The sequence below is a fragment of the Ammospiza nelsoni genome, chromosome 12 (genome assembly GCF_027579445.1).
Source record: "Ammospiza nelsoni isolate bAmmNel1 chromosome 12, bAmmNel1.pri, whole genome shotgun sequence".
NCBI classification, from domain to species: domain Eukaryota; kingdom Metazoa; phylum Chordata; class Aves; order Passeriformes; family Passerellidae; genus Ammospiza; species Ammospiza nelsoni.
Genome location: NC_080644.1, coordinates 12,684,077 through 12,707,740, shown reverse-complemented (window position 1 = coordinate 12,707,740; position 23,664 = coordinate 12,684,077). Strand labels below are relative to the sequence as shown.

Here is a 23,664-nt window from a genome sequence, read left to right as displayed (position 1 = left end):
TCAGATGGGCCAGTGGAGAGAGAAGTGGCCCCAAAGCAAGAATAAAGAGCTCTATTTCCAGCTCCACATAGCTGGGATTTTAAAACACATCTCCAGGTGGCAGCTCTACAGGGGTAATTCCATGCTGGTGCTTTTTTATCCCTGTCTGCTACAATCCACTTGTGGCTCCAGCTCTGACCTGCTTGTGGAGCTGGTTCTCCTGTTTTAAACCCACAGCAGCTCAGAGCCTGTGATTCAGGCTGTTGTGTTGGAAAAACATCATGCACCTCCCACACATCCCTTGGAGAAACAGGGCAGGGGGTCAATCTCGACTCTCCTGCTTTGGAAATCTTGGAAAAGTTAATTTCTATTTCCTTGTCCTCTCTTCCTGCCTGCTGGGTTGGCTATACTCAACTCACACACTAAGTGCTTCCTCCTCACCCTCAGCGACTCCAGCCTTCATACAGGGAAATACAAACATTCAATCTTCCTGTTTGTAACTTCCTAAGGGGAACTGTTTCCTCTGAACTCCCTGCAAAGACTCAGCTGTGAGGACATGCCCAGCCAGCATCAACCATCTTTGGGTACAAGTGGTCAAACAGAGACCAGCACCAAAGCTCAACCAGGAACCCTCCAGGCTCTCACCAAGCCCGCCGTGCCTGTCCCGGATCTCTCTGTGCTCCAACATCTTGCTGGGGTCCCTGTAGAGGTGGGAGGTGGCAATATCTTCCAAGGTGTAGTGCTGGAGGGGTGGTGGGGTAGGGTGGAACTGCCCGCTGGGGTTCATCAGGGGGATGGTGAGGGCAGGGCTGTGCCGGGGCGCGGGGCTGATGGTGCAAACCCTCTTGGCTGGAGGCTCTGTCGGCAGCGGCTCCCTCTCAAAGCTGCTGTCTTCCCTCCTGCAATCACACCAGCACAGACAGGCATTCCTTAGCATCCCATACATGTACTCAGCAAGATGCAGATTTGGAACCAGCAGGGTTTGGGCAGCAAGGATTTTACCACGGGGTAAATGCAGAGAGCTCAAACAAATGCGCTCAATTTGTGAGGCGACGCACAAAGTGACCCCGTCAAAGAAAAGGGTTCAGGATGCCTGAGTGTTGTGATTCATCTCTCTGAGCATGACCAAATTAAAATTTCACAGTTTTTATAAATTTGAGGCATGCTCCACATAATTGCATAACAACTTTTATCTTGGAATAAAACGTGGTGAAAATGAAGCGCATCCTTCCCAGCCCTGCCAATGCCTCCGCTCCTTGCCTTGGGGGTGGGAAACTGCTCAGCTCTCTGGCTCAGGCTTTTCAGTGTTACCCAAAAGTCCCTCTGGGACACACTGCCTGAAAGAGGAACCCAACCTGAATTCATAGTGCAGTAGAAGCAGTCACTGAAGTCTCAGAACAGCCAGAATTGCTGTTGGGAGTGATAAGATCCTGGACGCTGCTTAAAGCTTTGTCAGCAGCAAAGATAAAACAAAAGTCATGACTTCAACAACTGAGCAGAGTGACAAAAGCTGTTTGTCACCTGTCTGGACTGTGCCTCTTGCCATTGCCATTGACCTCGATGAGCAGCTCGGAGGAGTCAGCAGGAGATGTGGTGTTGGTGTTGAGCAGTATGTGCTCGTGCTGGGCCAGGTACTGGGAGGGCGTTTGCTTGGCAGCGCGGGCACAGTGCAGCAGCTCCCGCTGCAGCAGAGGCAGGTTGGCCTGGAAAACAAGCACAGGGCTGGGTTACAGCAGCTGTTCCAAAAGGTTTGGTCTTCATTAATAGCTCAGAGCAGTAACACCTGTGACCCATGACCCCCACTCAAGATCCCCAGCTCCTGATGTCTGCACTGCCAGATTTAGCTGAATTTTCCCAGAAGCCTGATATTGGTGGACCCAAAATCCAAGTGTTACAGCATCTAGTTACCCAGAGGTGTTGTGGAATCCCCACCCCTGGATGTGCTCAAGGCAAGGCTGGACAGGGCTTGGAAGGACCAGGTCTAGCAGAAGGTGTCCCTGCCCATGGCAGGGGGCTGGAATTGAGATGAGCTTTAAGGTCCTTTCCAACCCAAACCACCCTGTGATTCTGTGATTTAACCATCCCAGACAGACTCCGTGTGCCAGCACTTCAAACATTCTAGATCTGAACATTTGCAAATAAGATTATAGGCTCAGAAGCTGCCACATGGAGCTTGCTTTGCCTCCTTTATCTCCAGCACACAAGCAGACATATGTGGCACACAGCACAACGTCAGCCAGTCCCACACGGCCAGCTCTGTGCAGTCTGTCTTGGGCTCCAGCAGAACTGCTGTGGTGCTTGCAAGGAGAGCTCTCCCAGCAATGTCACAGTGCCAGGAGGCACAGGCAGGCACACAGAGTGGCAGCAAGCCCCAGCAGCTCCCTGTCACCTTCAGGAAGGGGATCACAAATGGCCGCAGGGGGAAGTTGGTCGCCTCTTGCAGCTTGCAGTGAAATTCCTCGATTGTCACCGTCGAGTTCTGAGAAAAGAAATTAAGAAATGAAATGGCAATTTGTTCTTATTTTTAGACATGTGGGAAATGGCTCCAAATGAACAGAACTGGGAGGGAGACAGCATCTGCTGCTCCAGGACTGACAGTGTTTGCATTGGATCCTGCTGGATGCAGCCAGCAAGGCTCAGGCCAGTGGAGCAGGAATGCTGCACTAGGAGAGGGGTGGGAACTGCCTGGCTCAGCACTCCCCCAGCTCCAGAGTGGGAGGCAGAGGCTGTCTCCAGGGCAGCAGGACCCAGCTGGCATCTACTGCATGCTGGGGCAGGCTGTGCAGAGTCAGGCTTTGATCCCAGCTGCTCACAACTGCACACCTTCCTCCCTTCAGTTCTCCTCATCTAACCTATCCATGGAGTCTCAGCAGCCTTCTGTTCTCTCTGGTCCTCTCCTGGTCCAGCCCTGCTTCACCTGGGGCTGCTCAGGCTGAGGAATCCCTGGGACAGCAGCATTTGATAATCTGCATGTACAAAATTCACCCCTGCAGCAACAAGCACGATCTGGGGTGAGAACAACAGCCAAAGGGACCTGGACAGCTTCTCCTTCCCTCCCCAAAAGGGTAGGCTAAATTCCTACATCCATGGAATCAAATATACCATATAAATGCAGCAGCAGCATTTTACATCCAGTGCTTAAACCCTGGGAGTGACCCAGAGGACATGGACAGACTCAGGTTTGCCTTGGAAGCAGAAATGCTCCAGGCTGCTGCAGTCTAGCTCCCTTCAGGGCTGAACCTCAAAATAAAATGTGCCAAAAAGCAGAGAGCCCCATGGGACCACAGCTGCCCAGAGCTCCAGGGCCTCAGTCCAAGGTCACAGAATGGGTTGGGCTGGAAGTCTCCTTAAAGGCCATCTCATTCCACCCCTGCCATGGGCAGGGACACCTTCCCCTGTCCCAGGGTGCTCCAAGCCCTGTCCAGCCTGGCCTTGGGCACTGCCAGGGATCCAGGGGCAGCCACAGCTGCTCTGGGCACTCTATACAGCACTCTATTCAGCACCCTCACAGGGAAGAATTTCTTCCTAATATGCAATCCCAACCTCCTCTTTTTCAGTTTAAAGCCATTCCCTCTTGTCCTGTTACTCCATGCCTCTGTAAACCATGTGCAGCATCATGTCGAATGCACTGGACAGCATTTATCCCAGTTATTCAGTATAAATGCCAACACTGGATACAATTCTGCAGCAAGACCTGTTCATTTGGGTTTGAAGGGTGTTCTCATGGCAGGGGTTAGGAATGAGATAATCTTTAAGGTCCCAAATCAAACCATTCTATGATTCCATGATTTACAGAAAGGCTTTGCCCAATTCCTGCACACAATCTCGTGCCTAAGCCACTGGACCAACAGCTTTTTGAAACACAGCAAAGATAAAATAAATCATTCATTTTCTCAGGAACCACAAACATAAGAGTCTGGCTCAGCAAAGATGCAAACAAACACTGTGTGCCAGGACCTGGGAGAAGCCAGCCTGGGATGGTGCAGGACTCACCACGAGTGCCAGGACGAGGGTCCGGACCTTCTCCCCGATCTCTGGTGAGATGTCATTCCCAAACTGCTGCAGGGTGGTGAGGAAACGCTTCAGCTTGCTCAGCTGCCGGGCCCCACACGTGGCTGGGAGCTGCTGGTTGGTCAGTGAGGAGGAGGAGGAGGAGGAAGGGCCGTTGCTGAACCTCTGGGGTGGGGATGGGGCCCCGTTCAGGGTCGGGGGGGAATGGTTGATCCCGTTGGGCACTGCAAAGGGGAGACAGAAGCCATGCTGAGCACCAGGAGGGCACATCCCAGAGCCCTGGTGCTGAAGTGGATCCATCCTCCAGCCAGGGGGCTCCTGCTGCTGCTGAGGGGCAGCTCAGGTGGCTCCACCTCGCCCAAGGAGGGCTGGCAGAGCCTGCCCTGTGCCTGCCATCCCTCCCTGGGGATTTACAGGGAGTTTCACAAACACAGCTGTTTTTTTCCAACCTGGTCCCATCTGCAACTTTGCCTCCTGTAAGTGGTGAGCATGTTGAAACAGACTGAAGGGCTGGAAGTTTGGGAACTCAGCAAGGGATTAGGATAAATTGTTGACATCCCCATGCTGTGGTTGTGCAATGTTGAGCCCTGTCTGATGAGCAGCTGTGCACTGGGGCTTCAGCTTGGTATAAACCCAGAATTTCAGAGTGAAAAGCACATCACTGGAAATAGAGTCATAGCTGATCCACAGGGCTTATCCTTAAAAACCCAGCCCTGAATCCCTTATGATTTAAGTCCTAACAAGGGGGCCACAAGGTATAAAAACCATTTCAAGTGATGGTGTTCAGAGAAGCCCTGAAACCACCTGGCAGGGCTGCCCCTTGCTTGTGGGAGGAGCAGAAACTTGTGAGAAAAGATGCCAAAATTTCTGCTGCAGCTTCACAAGGATCATACCAAATCCTGATAAACCCAGTGAGGGGTTTTTCAGAGAAGACAGGAGGTACTTGAACAGTTAAACCACTCTGGGGCATGCCAGGATTGGAGGCTGGAAAGGCTCCACACACCTGGACCTTCGTGGTGAGCACAGGAGGGAAACTTAACCAGAGTCAGTTAAGATGCAAGGAAAGATAAAGCTACAGAGACCAACAAAGGTGGTTCCTGCCAGCCAAGGGTGACAGCCCTCACAGACAGATGATGAGATGAAGGTAAAGGCCAGCACTGAGAGGATGGAGGTACAAAGGCAGTGTGAGCTCATGCTTTTTGTCATGGAGCAAAGCAACCTGAAAAACTCCTGTTTTTACACCCACTCCCAAAGCAGCAAACAACAGTGACATCAGGATGTACCCACAGGTACAGCTCCACAGAGTACACCAGAGCTGTGTGAAAGACAAGGCCTTTCTGGTAATTACTCATAAAGGCCTTTATTTCACTATAAAAGGGTTACAGATAGGGTGAAGTTGCCAAGAGAAGCTCCTCTCAAACAGCAAAGGCTGAGCAGCTCCGTGCTCTCCGGCAGCCACAACCGAGGCGCTTGCCCCCTTCTCTATTTCACTTCCTCTTATTCTTTCAGATGAAAGCCTGGGGAGAGCAACGGGCTCTATTTATAGCTCAGGAGAAAGAGGGGCTGTGAGCCACCCCTGGGGCTGTGGGGGAACCTGGGGAGAGGCTGCCAAGGAGGGAGCAGGGGATGCTGGTGGATGGGGGATGCCGTTAGACACGGCCCCGTAACCGCGCTCTGCCTTTCTGGGCTCAGCCCTCCTGACCCTCTGCCAACGGCACCACGGCAGGGCAGCTGGCACTTATCTGATCCTGCTCACCACCAGGACCTGCTCCACCACACACCACACAGCAGGGCTGGCATCCTGACTGCCAGGTGAGAGCACAGCACTGCAGCAAGCCAGGCAGTGTACCACGATCAGTGGGATTGCTGGTTTGGGGACAGCAGGGTGATAAAATTCCTGGGAACAAATCATCATCTAAAGCTACTCTTAAATTCTGCCTTAGCTCCTACACAGTCAAAGGTTTTGCTGTTTCTCCAACCCTGTGTTAATGATCCAACCCTGTGTTAACCCTTTGTTCCAACTGCTCCACCTCATCTGCCCAAGCCAGGGCAGGTCACACCCCCACTGAGTGACCAAGACCCTCTGGTGCAACTGAGAAATGAAAAAGCAAGAATGAACTTCACCACAGGTCACATCTCTCATGTGTTTTGGAAAGAGGCAATTAAGTCATCTGCAATCAGCAGATTCAGGCTTCTTGGCCCTTAACAGCGTGCCAAGCATCCTCATTGGAAAAATTAATTTCTGTCACTTTGCTAATGGTCTTTTTCTGCCCGAGCAAAAGGAGAGCCATTAAAAACGCCTGAGCACATAAAGATGGGGACAATGTGTCTGGCGGGATAACCCAGTGATTAGTGCTGCTGCCAGCACATCACAGTGTGTCCTCCAGGAGGCTGGGCTGGAAATCTCCAAACCCCAGTGCCAGCATGGAACTCTGAGATAGCCCAGACACTGTCATGGACAGCACAGCAACACAGAACCAGCTAGGGAACACTCTGTGCAGGGAAAAGGGGTGAGGAGAGCATGGAAAATATGTACATGCCATGTGTGGGGGTCAGATAACTCCATGCCCAACAAAGTAAAGCAGCTTTTCTCCAGAACAATGCCTTTAAAAAGACATTAAATGGCTTAAATGTTGGCTAAAGAAGGGAAAAAAAGGACTTTTTGAGCTGTAAGAAAAGGCCAAAGGTCCTTTCCATCCATGGAGTCACTTTTGAGCAACACTCAGCTAGAAGAAGTGGGTGCAAGGCTGTGCTACAGCTGGGCAGGATCAGGACTGACTGTAGCTTAATAGGAAAGATTATAAAGAGAAGATGGAAAAAAGAGAATCTGGATGGACAGCAAGGAATTTTCAAGGCTGGGAAATTAAAAAAATGAAAAACTTTCTAATCTCAGCTGCAGGAATGCTGCCTGCAAAGTGAGATACAGCAGAGTGGGAATTAACTCCTCCAAAAGATAAAGAGGAAAGCCCAGCTCTTGGCTCGCTTGAAGCCGACCTGATAAAAGATTCAATTTCTTAAGGAGTTTATGGTGGAAATCAAGGCTGCACCTGCAAAGAGAAAGACTCAAGGCAGCACCAGGAGCAAGGCAGGAGCAGGCAGGGGGGCAAAGGGGGATTACACAGCCTGTTTTATGTCCTGCAAGCACTACAGAACTGCAGGAAAGCCCCAGTCCCCCCTCCCACACACCCAGGCAGCATCACCCACTGTGCCCTGGCTGATGGCTGGGACATCCCAGTGGGTTCTAGCAGCAGAGCCCTCCCTGCTGGCTGGAGCAGGTGCCAGGACAAGCAGCACACTGGGCTTACGTGCAGTTGGAGTGAAGGACACGGGCCGGGGGCCGCCGGCGTTGACGGGAGGCAGCGGCGGCATGTTGGGAGGAGAGGACCTGGACTGGATCTTCACTTCCACGGGCGATCCGGGCATCACTGGCACCCTCTTCTCACCAGCAACTGTACCAAGAGAAGGTGGCAAGGCTTAGTGACAGTCCCTGACATGCATTTCCCCGCCCAGCACGCCGGGAACAGTGCAAGGGTGAAGATAAGAGCTGGGGGAAGTCACGCAAGGCTCCCATGCTGCTCTGGAGGGCCCCGAGCTGGGGACAGGCACCAGGGGTCATGTGATGTCTGTGCTCTCCATCCCAGTCTCCTGACTCCATCTCCTCACCCCTCATGCCCAGAGATGCTGTTCAAAGTGTTTCTGTCGATTTGCTTTGCCCCTATTTAAGATCTCTCTGATACACACTTCGCTGAGCCTTTCCAGAGGAATCACAACCTCTGGGAGCCATGCAGGCAGTAACCTGGACTTGGGCTGGCCAGAAGTGACTGGAATGGGCCTGGGGTTGTAGAGATGAGCTGATATCAGCTACTCACATCCCCCCTGCTGTGTGCAGTCTCTGGTGTCTAATCTATGACCAGCTCAAACTGCAGCTTCCTTTGCAGCCTTGGGGGGAACAGTGGGACCACATTCCCAGCTCCAGTGGCAGGGATCAGCTTCACAAGACAAAAAGGAAGAAACATCCTAATGCAATAGTGAGATGCTTTTGTTTGGTTTTTATTTTTTGGGGGCTGTTTTCGGGTATTTTTGGTTTTTCAAGTGCAGACAGCTCAGCAGACAAAGCCTAAGGATCTCCAAAGCACAGCTCCCGTGGGAGCCAGTCCCAGTCCAGGGGTGCTCTGTATTGCACTGCCAGCATCACCAGTTTCCATGACCCCAAAGAAATCATCCCTCTGAGATGATGGTCCCCACTCTCTGCTCTTCAAGCTAGCCCTCCCTTGCTCAATTAACTCACTAACGAGATGTGAGCAGCTTGTCCCCCCAGGAACACGGCCAGGTCCCCAGCTGCACCCCAGCTCAGGCTGTGAGGGAGCTCAACCCAACTTCCACCTCTCCAGTGCTGCAAGCTGGGCTTGGGACCATTACCATGTAATTTGTTATCCACAGCTCTTATCAATCTCTGTCAGCTGCAAGAAACTCAGATTTGAGCCCAGGCAAACTATTAAATGCTGCATTCTCATAGAGTGCTGAATAGGTGGCAAAATTCTGCACTGAAATACAACCCAAACCTGCTACTTCCTGACTCCCAACAACAAAAATGCTGCTTTTGAGAGCAGAGAAAACACAAACTGGCACCTGAGCCCTCGTGCTGCTGCCTGGGATCTGCTCTGTCAGCCCCAGCACCTGCTCTGCCACCAAGCTGCCTCATTTATTTTCCTTATGGCAAGTCATGGGGAATGGCAGCTAGGTAACAAATGAACTTTGTTATTCCCAGCATTTCTTTCTGTTGTTTGCAGGAAGGAGGAGCAGGGATGATAAACACTAAAAATCCACGTTTTCCTGCCCTGTCAGTACAGGTGGAATAACTTGGGTTGGAACTGCTACAAAATCCACATCCCAGAACATTTGTGTCTTCATTTATCTAAACCTGCTTTCAAGAAAAGGAAAAAATTCCAGGCTTTGCTTTCATGAAGTGGGGAGATATTGAAGCCATGGGAAACCACTATTAATTTTAACTTATAATAACTACATTAATCCCATATTGCAAACTACTGTACATGTGGCCCTGCTTCCATACAATTGAACCCTGATGTGCAGACCCTCCCTGTCATTCCCATGCATGAATGTGATATTCAGATGAATAACCATGCACTGATGTAGGAACATGACATAATTAATATATGTAGGCACCTATTCCAGCAGGTGAGTTTATCAGCAAGAGCAGGGAAAACACTATGACTTTCTTTGCTCTCTAAATAAATGCAGCAAAACAGTGAAATTTTGTACACAATGTTAGGGGTATTTCTACCACAAAACGTCTGAGTTCCCTCACTCAGGCAAGGAAGGGACACACTGCTAAATGACCCAAATTATTCAATCAAAACAGCACTAACTGTGCCTCTCCAGCACTCAGTGTCAGCTGCCCAATGACCATCCAGGGTCCCATTGTCATCCACCTGCCTTCTCCTCTTCTCTTCTCCCTCTTCCCTTGAAACCCCCTTTCCCAGGTGTACATGGCCAATCTACTATTGCCATACCCTGGAGAGCATGAAATCCTTAACTTTCCTCCTATTCCTTCCTAAAACTTTCCTAGGGCACATTAAGAAAGCAGAACTAATTTGGTTAATTTACAGAGAGGGAGATAAATTTTGCATGGAATTTATAACCCCAAAATAAAACCAGCTACTGTGTCAGACACCAAAACTGAAGCCCACAAGAAGCCAACACCTTCCTTTCCAAGCCCACTCCAACAGACAAGAAGCAAACAGAATTGTTAAATTTAAAAGCTTCCTGCTAATGACCTGGGGCATCTATAAATGCAGATAAAAACCATCCTTCTGAAGCTCTCCTTTTTTAGCCTAAACATGTCCATTTAATGAGAATCATCTGAGTAAACCAGGCTGTGACCAAGGGCATGAGTCAGCCTTGAGCTGACCTGGGGCTAAAACTGAGCCAGTGAGCAGCTCCCTGGAGAAAGGCTGCCTTCCTGGTCTCATTCTTTCACTTCCACCACTCAGAAATATTTACTGGCTCACCAAGAGCAGCTTTTCAGTGCTGCCTCCATCTGCACAGGGAAGATGCAGAGATGCTCCTCAAAAAGCATGCAAGTCACTCAGTTGTGTCACCCATCTAAAGAGTCAAACGCCATCACAGATTTTGGATGATATTCTAACATCACTCACCTAAAGAGTCAAACACCATCACAGACTTTGGGTGATATTCTAACAAGAATAATTGTTGTCAATGCCTGAATGCTCTGAGCACCAGAGCAAGATACCTGCCCAAATTGGAAACACTGCACTGCTCTCCTTCAAAAACTCCTCCTTCCAAACCTTACCTGGCTCAGAAACACAAATGCTGCTGCTCCTTCTCAAGCAGTGCCTGCAGGAGCAGGCCAGACATATTTATGGCACAACACTTTGTTTGTCAAGCTGCCAAATGCCCAAAGTTTGCAGCGACACGTGCTCAGCTCTGCACCAGGACCTGCCCAAGGTGAGCAGGGACTGAGGCAGCAGTGATGGGGACACTGGGTGGGAGAGCTGCCTTCCCAGCCTCAGACACACTGCAATTCCCCATGGGAAGAGGATTCAGAGAAAACACAACCTAATGAGGTGCTGTTTTAGCCCTGGCTCCATGCAGGAATTCCATCTCCTCCCAACAGTGGTGGATTTGCAGCTCTCAGCTGGGCACGGGCAGCTGCAGCACAGAGCAGCCTGTGCTCTTGCCCTAGATATTCCTGTGGCCCATTTAAGTAGCCCAGGTGTGCAAGAGCCCAGAAAGCCCCAGGGCTGTGAGTACACCTGGAGCCCTCCCTCTCTCCCTCCCTGACAAGCTGCAAGGCCCTGGGTTCATCTGGCTCTGCTCTGGCTGTCCGTGTGCACCAGATTTCCTCCGCTGCTCCAGTCGCCATCCTGGCGTAACAAATTAAAAAGGAACATATGTCAGGATTAAGTGCAGCTGATGATTTTTTCTTTCTGGAGAGGAGAAAGAGCTAAGTGAGACAATGGGAGAAGAGGCCAAAAAAAAAATCTGGGGTCTCAAGTGATGCTCAGAGAGGTCCCACTCCTGCATTCCCAGATCTCGCAGCACACTTCAGAGGGGCAGTTTCAACACCAGCTCCAGACAGATCTCATCCTAATTATTTTCTTTAAAGAAGTCTTTCCACCTATGGTGTTTAGTACAAAGAGCGTTGCTGTGACAGGTAACCTCAGCATTTACTAGCACTATCAACTCTATAAAGAAACTGCTTTATTAATCTCTTCATGCCTGTGGGCTTGAGAAAAGGGAAAAGGCAGAAGAAAAAAAAAACAGCAACAAGTTAGGGAGTATCTCAACTACACTGGAATTTAAATTAATCCCTAAATTCCTTTGGCAATTAGAGAATAAACTAAGTGATGAAAAAGAAGTAAAACCAGTGCTTGAGGAGAACTGGATGTTACCTTCCCCAAAAAAGCAAGATTAGGAAGTGGAGAAGAGTGACAGTAAGGCAGACAAACACAAATTGTCTCCTCTTCATCCTCTTCCCAAAGCTCAAAATATAATTCAAGGCAGTATCAGGAGGTGCTCCACTCTGCTCAAGAGAAAGCCTTGATCCAGATTCCTGGCAGAGCCATGGATTTGCTGAGAGCAAGGGAAGAGAGGAAGAGCCACTACTACAGAGCAGAAAATGGGGATCCTTTAATTGAATTTACACTGCAGTGTCTGCATGGGCACAATTTAATCCAGTCCCCTCCCTGAGAGCACATTCCTGATGCACAGGTAGGATTCCCCTTGGTTCCATGGTGCGAGAGTTAAGGAGGAAGGATGAACTGTGGAGTTATTTTGGAGCTGTCATTTGTAAATAAGCTGCAAAGAGTCAGACCTGTGTCTCACCAAGCCATGTGCCAGACTCGAGCTCTCCAGCTTTCTGCAGAAGTCAAACAGTGAAATATCTTGGAAGAAATAAGAGAAAACTACATTAAGCATGAGACAGCCCTGCAACACAGCAGCTATGCCCAGGTAAGGGTTTGCTTTTCCCTTTGGCAGCTTGCAGGACACAGAACAGGCTCAAAATCAGACCCTGTCAACAAAGCTTTTACCATGAAGTGGTTATATTGCAAAGCTGTAAATTAACAAAGATGGTTTTTGAGTAAAAGGCTGTGTACAAGGGTTTGCCCAGTGGTTCAGTCTTAGGAGGGAAAGCATGTCATGATTTCAGACAGAAAGAAGAAGTTTAATCAAAGCAAATGTTTTCGACTTTCATCTGGAACAGGCAGAACATATTCATAACCTAAAAGGCCTCTCCTCACCCCAAAAACTTAAAAGCCCCAAATTCATCCCTGCCTCTTGAGAGCAAGGGACTGGAGAACTGTCCCAGTAACAACAGCCAAGGTCAGGTCTGTGGGAATCTACAAAATCAGAGGGTTTTAGGAAAACTGCAGAAGGCAGGTTTCAGATGCAGCAGAATTGTTAGTAGAGCTAACAGCAACAGCTATGAGATAAGTCAGCCTTGCCAGAGTCAAGATCCAGCAGGAGAAATTCTTTGGTCACCCACGAGCCAAGTCTGAGCTTATTCCAGAGCCAGTGGACAAACAGACACCCCAAAGGGGATGCAGCCCACCCCAAAACATCCCTCAAAGCAAGGGAGATCAGCCACACCTTTCTTTCCACTGTCCCTGCCACCTCAGGTGAGCACTTGGCATAGATTACAGACCACCTAAAAGTCAGCAAAATGAGCCCTTCCTACAAACAGTCCTGGGAACTTCTTCCCCCACTGTTTACATGGATTTAGATAGAGCAATGCCAAAGTTGGCTAAATGGATAGAGAGGCCACTGGAAAGAGGGAAAAGAAGGAGGGCCAGACCTGTAACAGCCCCCTCTGACCAAACTGTTCTATGCTGTGCAAGTAGCTCCATGCCTCATGCTGGAGGGCAGGCCAGGGACTGCCCCAGCCCAGCCCTGATGTCCCCAGTGAGGAGCAGGAGGATGTGCTGCAGTTGGCTCCTCACAGGGTCCCTGTTGATCATCTGAATGCAGACGAGAGGCAGCATCAGTGTAACCTGACCTGATAATGTAAATAGGGTGAAATGAAATATGGTTCGCCACCTCCCCAGCTTTGGCGAATGTTTATTTTGAATAACATGCTTATCTGCTCCAACTGCTCACCATCTGTTTTCAGTCTCCACCAAGCTAATATTTTTCACATTTAGGAACTGAGAAATGGGAAGAATTACATTTAAATTTTATTAACATCTTTCCTCCGCTCCAAGGTTGCCTTTCCCTCCCCTTGATGGCTCTAAGCCATCTGTAGAGCACCTTTGCAGTTCTCCAAGGCATGCAGATGAGAGGTGATCTACATGCAAAGCAAGAGCATCATTACTCAGGCTTCCAGAAGAAGCCATTTACTGCAATTCCCCCCTCACCTGCTTCCAGACAGCTTCCCCCAAGCTCAAACTCCAATCACATCACCAAGGGAGAAGTAATATTTTATCTTTTTGCAGCATTGCTGCATCAAAAAGCGATGGAGAGGGGAGATAAGCATCAGGAACAAGGCAGCCAACACAGCAGCTTTCAGAAAAAAAAGGATGGTTGGGTCTGTCCCAATTTGGAGGAGAGTGAGATACTGGGAGGTCTGTAGTCAGGATGACTTCTCTCTACAAATATTGACATTCATTTGCTTGTGGGGTGGTTTCTAGAGGTCTTTCTTTGCTTGAGTCAACAAAAGGTGATTTACAACCAGCACTGGGGGACACGAGCATGTGGCACAACCAGGTCACCAGCAAGGGCTGGTCACAGGACGTCCCTGTCCATCCTCCTCCTCCATGCCATGCAGTTGGCCAAGTGCTACTCCAGCAGCAGTGCCAGTGGGTAACTCATGTCCCTGCACAGATATTTCTCCACTCCATGTGATCAGCCTATTTTTACCCCGTTTAGCTCGGGTTTATGGCACATCCCAGCTCCTGAGCTGTAAGAGCTGTGGGAGGGAAGAGGGCTAGGCACCTCTCAGGAGAGCCTTGCATCACACAGGAGGGAGCTGCTGAGCCTGGGAGAGGCATTTTATAAATCAAAAATAAACGCGTGTATCTCCATTGCCATCTAGTCCTCTCCCACACACAGCTGTTTCACTTTAAATCTCAATTCAATGTGAAACTCAGATAGAAGGAACTTGAAAGAGCAAAGTATGTTATCGTTCACAAGCAGTCCAGAAAGCAGTTAATAAGGGAAATAAGATTAATAATTTATTCCTGAAGGCAGACTGCAGATCTTTATCCGTCTTGCCCTTCAGTGATTTTTATAAAATCCTATTAATGTGCCTGGCTCTAGGAACTCAGCAGTAGCACAGGTTGGATTTGGGGCAGCTCCCAGGCAGACAAGGCGGCGGCAGCTCCAGCTCTGCCTGTGCCATGGCCGTGTCAGACCCAGCAGCACAAAGCTGCCTGCAGGGCATTCCTGCCTCCTGAGCCTTCCTCTGGGGCCAGGACCAAACCCTGGATGTGGGGTTCACCCCACAAACTATCACATCCAACACAGAATCACAGAATTTCTAGGTTGGAAGAGACCTTTAAGATCATCGAGTCCAACCCATGTTCTAATACCTCAACTAGATCATGGCACCAAGTGCCACACTCCCTACAGCTGTGGTACATCAAGCCCCCAAACTCATCTTGCTTCTAAAGGAACACAAACACCCTGTTGTGGTAATCCCCACTCTCCTGCTCTCTTTCCATGAAGGAGACAGGGAATAGCTACCCTGACAGCCATTTCCACCCAGGAGCTGTAGCTGCTCTAGCACCACCACAGCCATTCCCTTCCCACACCACTAGCATCCCTACAAGTAAATTTTGGGGACCCCTGATGTCCCTGGCAGCAGCTTTTGCTCATCACTGTCTCAAAGGGATGCTGTGAGCTCTGCCAGGGAGCCCGAGGTGCCCTAGGTCATGGAACCCTCCTCATCCTCACCAGCTGATTGCTCTGCCCTCCTCAGAGACAGCCACACACTCCTGGAATATAGCCCAGGAGAAAACATTCCTGGAAACCAAGGCCTGCATTGCAGTTTTAGGATAGGAAGCACTCTGGGGATTGAGGGGAGTGATGCAGCCTCCCCAAACCACCCCTTTGGCTGGGTTATAACCTGGGACAGGGCACTCGTTCAGCAAAGCCAGAGTTCCTCACTAATTCATTTGCTTAGATACTGCTAAGTATTTTGGTAATTTTTCATTAATTCCTTGTTCCATTTAACATCATAAAATCAAGACTATTTTTTTTTTAAATCACCCACTCCCATAACAATATTAAGCAATATTTCCTCCTCCACACTATTTACTCCTTGGGCTAAAGCACTGGGAATGAAAAATGAAAGCAGCTACAGATATCAAACGGGCAATTATCACAATCATGGCAAAAAATTGACTTCTTAAAAGTCTCAGCACTGCTCTCCAAAGCCTCTGACTCTGAGCAGAACAACAGTGGCGGGAGCAAAGTTTCCAGATGGGAACATCTGTGTCTCATTTGCCTCAGGGAAGAAAACACCAGCAAGATGAATGGCTCCCGAGGCTGGTGGAGCCCAGACACAACATGTACTGAAGGGATACCATGGAGAAAGGCTTGGAGCAACAGCCTGCTAGCAAAGATTGGGTGGTTTTATTTAATATTTATTCTACAGGGCTTCTGCATGTGGGGAAGATGTCAGGGCAAAACACAGCTTGGGTTTTGCTTGTTGTAAATGTTGTGTGGAGTTAAAGTAAGATTTAATTATGCTTGTATTAAAAAAATAAAATAAAAGCAGCACTTTTACCATCTCAGCTATTTTTAGACAGAAAAATTAATTTTAGAGTTGGCTTTAAGGGGTTACACTCCTAAAAGCTCCGAAATTGCTCCCTGCCCAGAGCATCAAGGCCATGGATTCACCCCTCTGGGGCCCAGTGAACACCAAGTTTACACCAGAGAGTAAGAAGTGATCCAACAAGTGGGAAACTCATGGTTGAATGACCAAGTCTCCGCTGGCAATGGCAGTAAAACCTGTTTCCCTTAGGAGCATTCCTTAAATTCTGCCACAGTTTAGGGACCACATTTCCCAAGGTGGGCAGGCCTATAATCCACAGGTTATACACAAGAACAACTGAGCACTGTAATTTTGAGAGTGCAAATCTGTTTTTCATTCTGCCTAGGCTAAACACCATGGAGTAAATAAAGCTGGAACTTTTGTACCTGTAAAATTTTGGGAGGTCCAAAAGAGGGGAAACACAGTGAAACAAGCTCTAAGTTTAGAAAGCATTTTCCACCTTAACAGAGGCTTCGAGACAGCCTTTAGGACATGATTTTATCCAGCCCTCATAAATCCTTTTAAAACTTGGACTGCTGGCCATTTAACAAGCAGCTCCACCCTTCTCCTGCTCTCCAGATGAAACACATTCACACTGGGCTCCATTTTGTTCCTCCTTCTCCAACCCAGCAGCACCAGCAAAGCAGCAGAGCCTGGGGAACCGTGGTTAATTGGCATCCTCTAATTACTAATTAGCTCCAAGGGGCTCTCTGCAGCTCCAAACAGTCAATGGGAATGCATCCACTGATTTAAACAGGCTTGGGAAAAGCAGAGCTGCTGGAGCAGGCTCTGAGGAGTGACCCAGGGAACCCACAGCTCCCCAAGGAGGATCCAGCACGGGGCCACCACCACTGCAGCCCTTGCTGGGCTTCTCAGGAATGGCTCAGGGAGGGTTACAGGGTTCTCTCCTCCAAGGGGAGCATTCCCAGGGGTTCTGGCTGCTCTGCAGCTTCTCCTGCTCCTCTCACACAGATGCTGCAATTAGAGGTGTCCGAGCAGTGTTTGTGGTTTAAAAATCCATCCTAAGAGATTTAAGGCACAAATTCATCCCAACACCACTCCACAAACCGCATTTAGGACCCTGAGCCTCCTCTCTGCATGACTTTACCAGAAGAGCTGAGGAGAGGGCAATGTGCACAGAGCAGAGCCAGCAGGAGCCGATGGCCACCAGCGCAGTGAGGCCACAGCTCCCACCCTGCAGCACTGCCCTGCTCCCTGCTCAGCTGCCCCAGCAAATCCAGGGCAGCACTGCAGCTCTGGCATCCCCATGGCTCCCCCAGGACAACCCCTTCCCAAGGGAATCCTGCAGCTCCTGCACTGTGAGCCTGGCTCATCCCAAAAGTGATGGTCACCAGGTGAGCCAGCCTCCTTTTTCACTGCCTGGTGTGTCATGGCCCAGCTCTCAGTTTCAGCAGGAAAACTTGTGGAAAAGGAGGACATTTTCTAGCCATAAGAACTTGAGGAGGTGCTGAGAAGGATGCTGTTTCTGGGTCAGCACAGTGAGCCCCTTTGCTGAAAGCTTCCCAGTCCCACTGTGCTCACTGCAGGATGAATCCCTACCTCTCCAAGGAGAATAATTTTGGGAATTTCCTCTGAGGTAAGCATCCCATTGAGCAGAGGCCACTGCACTGCCTGGTGCATTTTTAACCCCAAGCAGCTGAGGGATGGTGTGATACCCCTTACCACAGTGCCAGGTGAGCTCAGACCCCAATCCCACAGCTCCTGGCACTGCAGATCCTGCCCACCTCTGTGCCTCTGCTCCCAGTTAGCTGCTGGGAATAAGTTTGGGCACACACAGGACAAGTTCCTACAGGGATGTACAAAAGCTCCCACAGATTGTTATGAGGGCAGCAAGGTTTACTCCAGTATTTTGTCATCAGAGAACCCAGAAATCCTTTGGGAGAGACAGCCTTCTCTGTGCAAATCCTTTCCTCAGGATCCCTGAGATCCACAGTGTTCCTGCCTCACTGGATCACAAACATAGGCACTGTCCATGACTTGGACAGGTCCCCATCCCACACTGACACACTCCAGGGATCTGCACAGCAGGGCAGAGACAGCCTGGAGCACCTTGGGAGTTCAAGCAACACAAGGAAAAAAGGGAACAGCCTGAAAAATCATTAAATCTTTCAAAATAAAAGGATGAAATCAAACCCACCTTAAAATCACCCAGTGACTGAAGATTTGGGAGCTTTAAACCTGATTACGAAAGACATACAGGAGGAGTTTAAAGTCAAGCTTTAAAACATTTCAGAAGACATCCCTCTTGCTGTCCTCCATCTTCCAAACGCTGCTGCTTGATGGTTTGGTGCCCAGCATTATAAATGAACCTTAAAACCAGCACTGACCTCAGAAAACAACCAAATCTGGATTTCTTAGAGCATCTTCATCAATCATGAGTATCACTGGGCTAATGAGAACAGGAACAGCAGCTCTGGGGGTTAGGAGCAGGGGCATCCAGTGAGTAGAGAGTACTCCAAATGAGTAAAGCACAAACTGGGATATAAAAAGTCTCTGCATACCAGGCAGACACAAAGCAGCAGTGCTAGCAGCTCAAGCACCACTACCAATAACTGTAAATAACAGCAATTAAAATAAAAAAAAAAGGCAAGGTCACTTCTGAAAGAAGTGAGATTTCAAGGCAAAAAACCACATTTAATCCATAACAACCAACGTGACCGCAGAGAGGCACAAATAATACCAAGGACACCCAAAGCTATTACAAACGTCTGTATTAAAATAGGAAAAAAAACCCCCAAACTAAGAACAAACCTGTTTGTTAAGCACAGACCAGGTACAAATCCTGACCATCTGGAGAAGGAAGCAATCCAGAAACTCATAGTCAGATGGGCCAGTTTAGATGAAAACAATGGTCATTTCAGCAAAAAACAAAACAGAAACCAAATCCAGTGCAAAACAAACCACTAACCAAGTTCTACCACAAACCCAAAATGAAGCAATCAAGGAAGGATGCAGAAAAACATCCCCCTTGGGTCCCTGAAGTCATAGCATTTCCAAATATAAAGCAGACTCTAACACAGAGTCTCTCTTCTCCAGATGGAGGCTGAAGAGCAGGAGCTCAGCACTGCCAGCCAGCCCAGGGCTAAAGCTCCACCAGGCTTTATCCAAAACCGGGCAAGCTGTCCAAGAAATCAAAGAGGAATACTTGGGAAAGATTTGAGAAATCTCTTTCATCCTCACTATTTACAAGTGCCAGAGGGGACTCCATCCCTCTGTCGGTGTCTGCATGGAAGGGTGACAGCAGGGACAGACTCTGCTCTGTGGGGACAAAGGAATGGGCAGGAACTGATGCCCAGGAAGTCACACCTGAATGTTAGAAACTTCTTTACTCTGTGGGAATGCTCAAAGGGGGCAAATATCTCCCTCACTGGAGGTGTCCCAGAACTGCCTGGACACAACCCTGTGCCACATATTCTGGGATGACCCACCCTGAGCGTGTGTGAGCAGGAGTGCCCTTGTCCCACAGCCAGGCTGGCTCTTCCAGGCAGCCCTGGCACTGCTGCCCACACCAACACCCTCAGAGTGCCCTGCTGATATGGCTGGGGTAGCCAAGGCTCACTAATGAGTCCCCAGCTCCCTGGCTCTGGGCAGAGCTCACTTCATTCACTTGGGCGCTAAGTGCATTCAGTGCTGCCCAGCTAACAGTCCCTGCCATCACTGGCACACGCAGGAGCCCTGCCAAGATGACAATTCTGCCTCTTAAAAACAGTCCTCACACCACTACACAAATGGCTCTTCCTCTGTGCCCCAAGCCTGAGCAGCCTGTGGGAAATTTCCACCATCCCCAGAGCTGGAAGCACAACAGGAACACACTCGGGGGTGTTTTGGAGGGGTGTGGGGGTCTGATGGTGTAGAGGGGTCCTCACACACCTGGAGCCCCAAAAGCCAGCATATCCTGCACAGTCCAGGCACAGAGAGATCAGGATGGACAGGAGAACCATCAAAGTTCAGTGTTTAGAATCATGGAATGGTTTAGGTTGGATGGGACCTTGAAGATCACTTTGTTCCAAACCCCTGAACATCTTCCACCAGACCAGGTCACTCCAAGCCCTGTCCAAGTGGAACACGGACACTGCCAGGGATGGGGGACCCACAGCTTCCTGGTCTGTTTAATCCCAGCAGAGATGGAGGCACAGCAGTGGCTGTTTCTGTGTGCCTCCTTCCCCTCCCTCTCGTGGGCAGCAGAGGTGGAGAATTTCCATGGATAACCTCTGGAGATTCAAGGGACTGGAGAGGGAAGGCTGGCTCAGCTGCTGCTGCACTCCCTTTCAACCCATCACACACTAACACAGCACAGACAAGACTTCCCAATTCATCATTCTTAGGGTTGTCCTCAGGTAATCACCAGTAACCTTCATTAACCTGCTCCCCTAGAGCACAGGGGAAAGACAAAAACACAAAAAGCTCAAAACTGTGAGGCCAGGGCACAAAACAAGGAAGCAAACCCCCAAGTTTGTTCTAAACTGCCATTTTCCTTCCCTGGTCACAGCAAAGCCTGTGACACCGTGCCTATAAATTTCCTCTAATGATGCAGCAGTGAGGCAGAGCCCCATCTGTGCCTGGGCACAGGTGAGACTTTTCACTATCGTGTAAGTGCAGGCTGCCTTTCAATTACACTCACCAGTCCATTAGGCAAATTAGATTTGCATATGAGAGGATAACTAGAAAGTCAAGAAATAGGCCCTGAAGGAAAATCCATTCTATGAGCTACATGTCCCTGGGAAGATGTGGACAGGGAGTTTGCTGTCCATCCCTTTAAGGGCTACTTTAGGTTTTCATGGTGTTCAGGTTTCTCTCAGTGCTGGCATGGGTTTGAGGACAGCCTCTCCACCAGGCAGAACTGGAGCCAGACAAAGGCATCTGTGTTCCCTGCAACCCCACCTCCCTAAAAAGATGCCCATTTCTGCAGGGAAATGCATCATTTGCAGGTTCTGCCTTGCAGATTAAAATACTACTGGTGTGAAAGAATTTCAATTGATCCCACCCAGGTTTCAATAATACATCACTGAAGTACAGAATTATTTCCAGCACCCTAAGAAGGTCCAGAGGGACCTGATACCCAGTGGTATGGCATTACACAGGTGTCCCATGTCACTGAGGACACTCATGTGGACTAAACAGTTCTGCTCAGGTGATTCTGAAGAATTCATCCGCCTGCACACACTTGGGTGTTTTTTTTTTTTTCCTGGTGAGTGTATGCAAAACAGAGACAACCTATCTCATCTCCCAGAATCCAGATGGCACTTGCAAACCTTGTCTGTGTATCAAATGTTGTTTTTTAGATCAAGTGTCCCTGGTTGACAACACAGAACTTCACGATGCTATCTTTAGAGAGGCTTCTCTGCAAAGAAACACCCTTGGAGCATACGTTGCAGGAATATGCTAATGTGGCAGGGTGTTTTCAGTGGCCACAAATGGATCTGTTCCCGGGAGCTCAGACACCCCACAACAAGCTGAGACTGGCTGGAGATGAAGGGTCACCCAGCTCCCATGGAAAAGATGCACCAACAAGTTAAAAATTGCAGAGAAAGGTTAAATTACACCACTGGAGAGAGGCAGGGTGAGCTCACAGCAAGGGCACTCACACACAAGTGATGATTACAAAAAAAATCCTACTAAATGAGTGAGGGCAGCTCAAAACAGACAGCAAAGTCTGAAACTTTCCATTCCTTGACTTCTCCTACAAGTTTAGAGATTCTTACCCTATTTCCTGTTCAGCTAACTGCAAGGATCTTATAAAAACCCAGTGATTTTTCTTCCTCAAGGTCTTCACTTCCTCCTCCACATCTCATGCAAAGATAAAAGCAGCACATGCAAAGTAAGTTCTTTAAAACCAACCCATTAATAAAGAACAAAACTCTACAAATCTTGCAGTCTGACATATTCCTGAGATGGTGATGTTATCTTCAATTAAAAAAATGGTAGCATTTGTTAAAAGAAAACACCAGCACCCCTCAAAAAACCCACCCTGAGTTGTTTTCTATTCTCCTCAGCTCCAAGAATAAGAATCATTACCTGCATGTGAAAAAGCATGAAAAAAACCCTGACTTATACACACTCCTCACTAAGCAGCAAAACGGCCTGAGCAAAAACCAAGGAAAAACAAAGAAAGCTGCAGAAACAGGTTATGGCACAGCTCAACCCTGGGATCAGAAGGTGACACCAACAGCACTGAGGTGGCAGAAATAACCCCTCATGCCCGCTGCTGAAAAGAACATTTCAGAACAGTGACATCAGGTAAAGCAGCAGCTTTTGAAAAAAGAAAGTGATCCAGGAGGTAGCTCCTTCCATATTGCAGGCGCTCACAGTAAACACCATATGGCCTGTTAATTTAATTAGGGAGAAGAAACCCCCTAAGTTTGAGATTTGACTTTGAAGGGTTTAAAACAAGTCTGAGGAAAATCACTCGAGATATTCCATGAGGTTGCTTTGCCTCCTTCATCCACCTTCTGACCTGCTGTACCTGGAGGTACAGGCCTGGTGCTACCCCAGGCTGCACAGCACCCCTAAAGAGCTGGAATTGAACATTTTTAGAAGTTCACAACCTTCCCCACCACTGCACCTGCACAGAGGCCTCCCAGGAAGATCTGGGTGGTCACTGCCAGGCAGCCAAGCCAGGAGAGGGCTGGATCAGGAAGGAGGGACAGTAAATAAAGCAAGTACTTCAGCTGGACAATATTCTCAGCTAGCAAGCAGAATTTTTGTTTTAAATCCTCACAATCTGCATTGGCAGGTCCCACCTGCCAAAGACAGGATGCAGCTTGTGGTGAAGGTCAGCCTGACAAATGGTGGATCACCAATGCTGGGACACAAAGCCTGAGGGCAGGTCCACTCCCCATCCATGAGTAAGTTTGCATCTGTAATATTGAGATAACCAACCAAGCTCCAAAGATTTTTGTATCTGAGCAAAATCTCAGTGCAGTGACTCTGTTTGCTGAATAAAATGTCATTCTCCATTATGGATATACCTTCCATGTCTCTGTGAGCAGAGAGGGACATTTCTAGGATCATTTCCAGCTGGAGGTTTGCTTTCCTGCATCTGTACCAGCATGGGACACTGCAGCACCACTGTCAGGTCTCTGCACAAACTGCTCAGTGCATCACCAGCAGGGATGAGAGATCCCATGGAAGTGGCTGCTGGGGCACCACCAGGAATGCAAAGCCACAAAAGGTGATGGTGATTCCCTGAGGAATGGCCTCCCAAGCTGGAAGAGCTGAGGCTGAGGAGGCTCTGGTAGGGTCACACCTTCAGCAGCCCCTGAGGGCCAGGCAGCAGCAGGAACATCTCCATGGTGCTCCAAGGACCACCATCCCTCAGGAGCAGCTCTGGCAGGAGCTTCCAGCACAAACCCCACCAGCACAGCCTTGGGGGTCCCAGCTGGGTGAGGGAAACCCAACACTTCTCCAGAGGGGTGCAACCAACCTACCTCAGGCCTGGGTTAGAGCTTTGGCCCCCAGGCTGCCCAGGCAGGGGCACAGAGGGAAGCTCTGCCTGGTGCCCCCAGGATGGGCACAGAGGGAAGCTCTGCCTGGTGCCCCCAGGATGGGCACAGAGGAAAGCCCTGCCTGGTGCCCCCAGGATGGGCACAGAGGAAAGCCCTGCCTGATGCCCCCAGGATGGGCACAGAGGGAAGCTCTGCCTGGTACCTCCAGGATGGGCACAGAGGGAAGCTCTGCCTGGTACCTCCAGGATGGGCACAGAGGGAAGCTCTGCCTGGTGCCCCCAGGATGGGCACAGAGGAAAGCCCTGCCTGATGCCCCCAGGATGGGCACAGAGGGAAGCTCTGCCTGATGCCCCCAGCACAGGCATGAGCTGCCACCCTCCTCTTCTCCTGGCTGGCACAAAGTGGGTCAGGGCT

General features: G+C 49.4%; 1 protein-coding gene across 1 annotated transcript in view; it reads right to left on the bottom strand.

The window, feature by feature from the left end:
- CBFA2T2 (CBFA2/RUNX1 partner transcriptional co-repressor 2) overlaps nucleotides 1–23,664 on the bottom strand; it is a 59,945-nt gene that overhangs the window by 8,607 nt on the left and 27,674 nt on the right. Inside the window, exons 2-6 of the mRNA XM_059481031.1 lie at nucleotides 7,296–7,439; nucleotides 3,973–4,214; nucleotides 2,369–2,458; nucleotides 1,501–1,682; nucleotides 625–878 (exon numbers count right to left, since the gene is read on the bottom strand). Of these exons, the coding sequence (XP_059337014.1) occupies nucleotides 625–878; nucleotides 1,501–1,682; nucleotides 2,369–2,458; nucleotides 3,973–4,214; nucleotides 7,296–7,439 (912 nt within the window). The remainder of the gene's footprint in view (nucleotides 1–624; nucleotides 879–1,500; nucleotides 1,683–2,368; nucleotides 2,459–3,972; nucleotides 4,215–7,295; nucleotides 7,440–23,664) is intronic.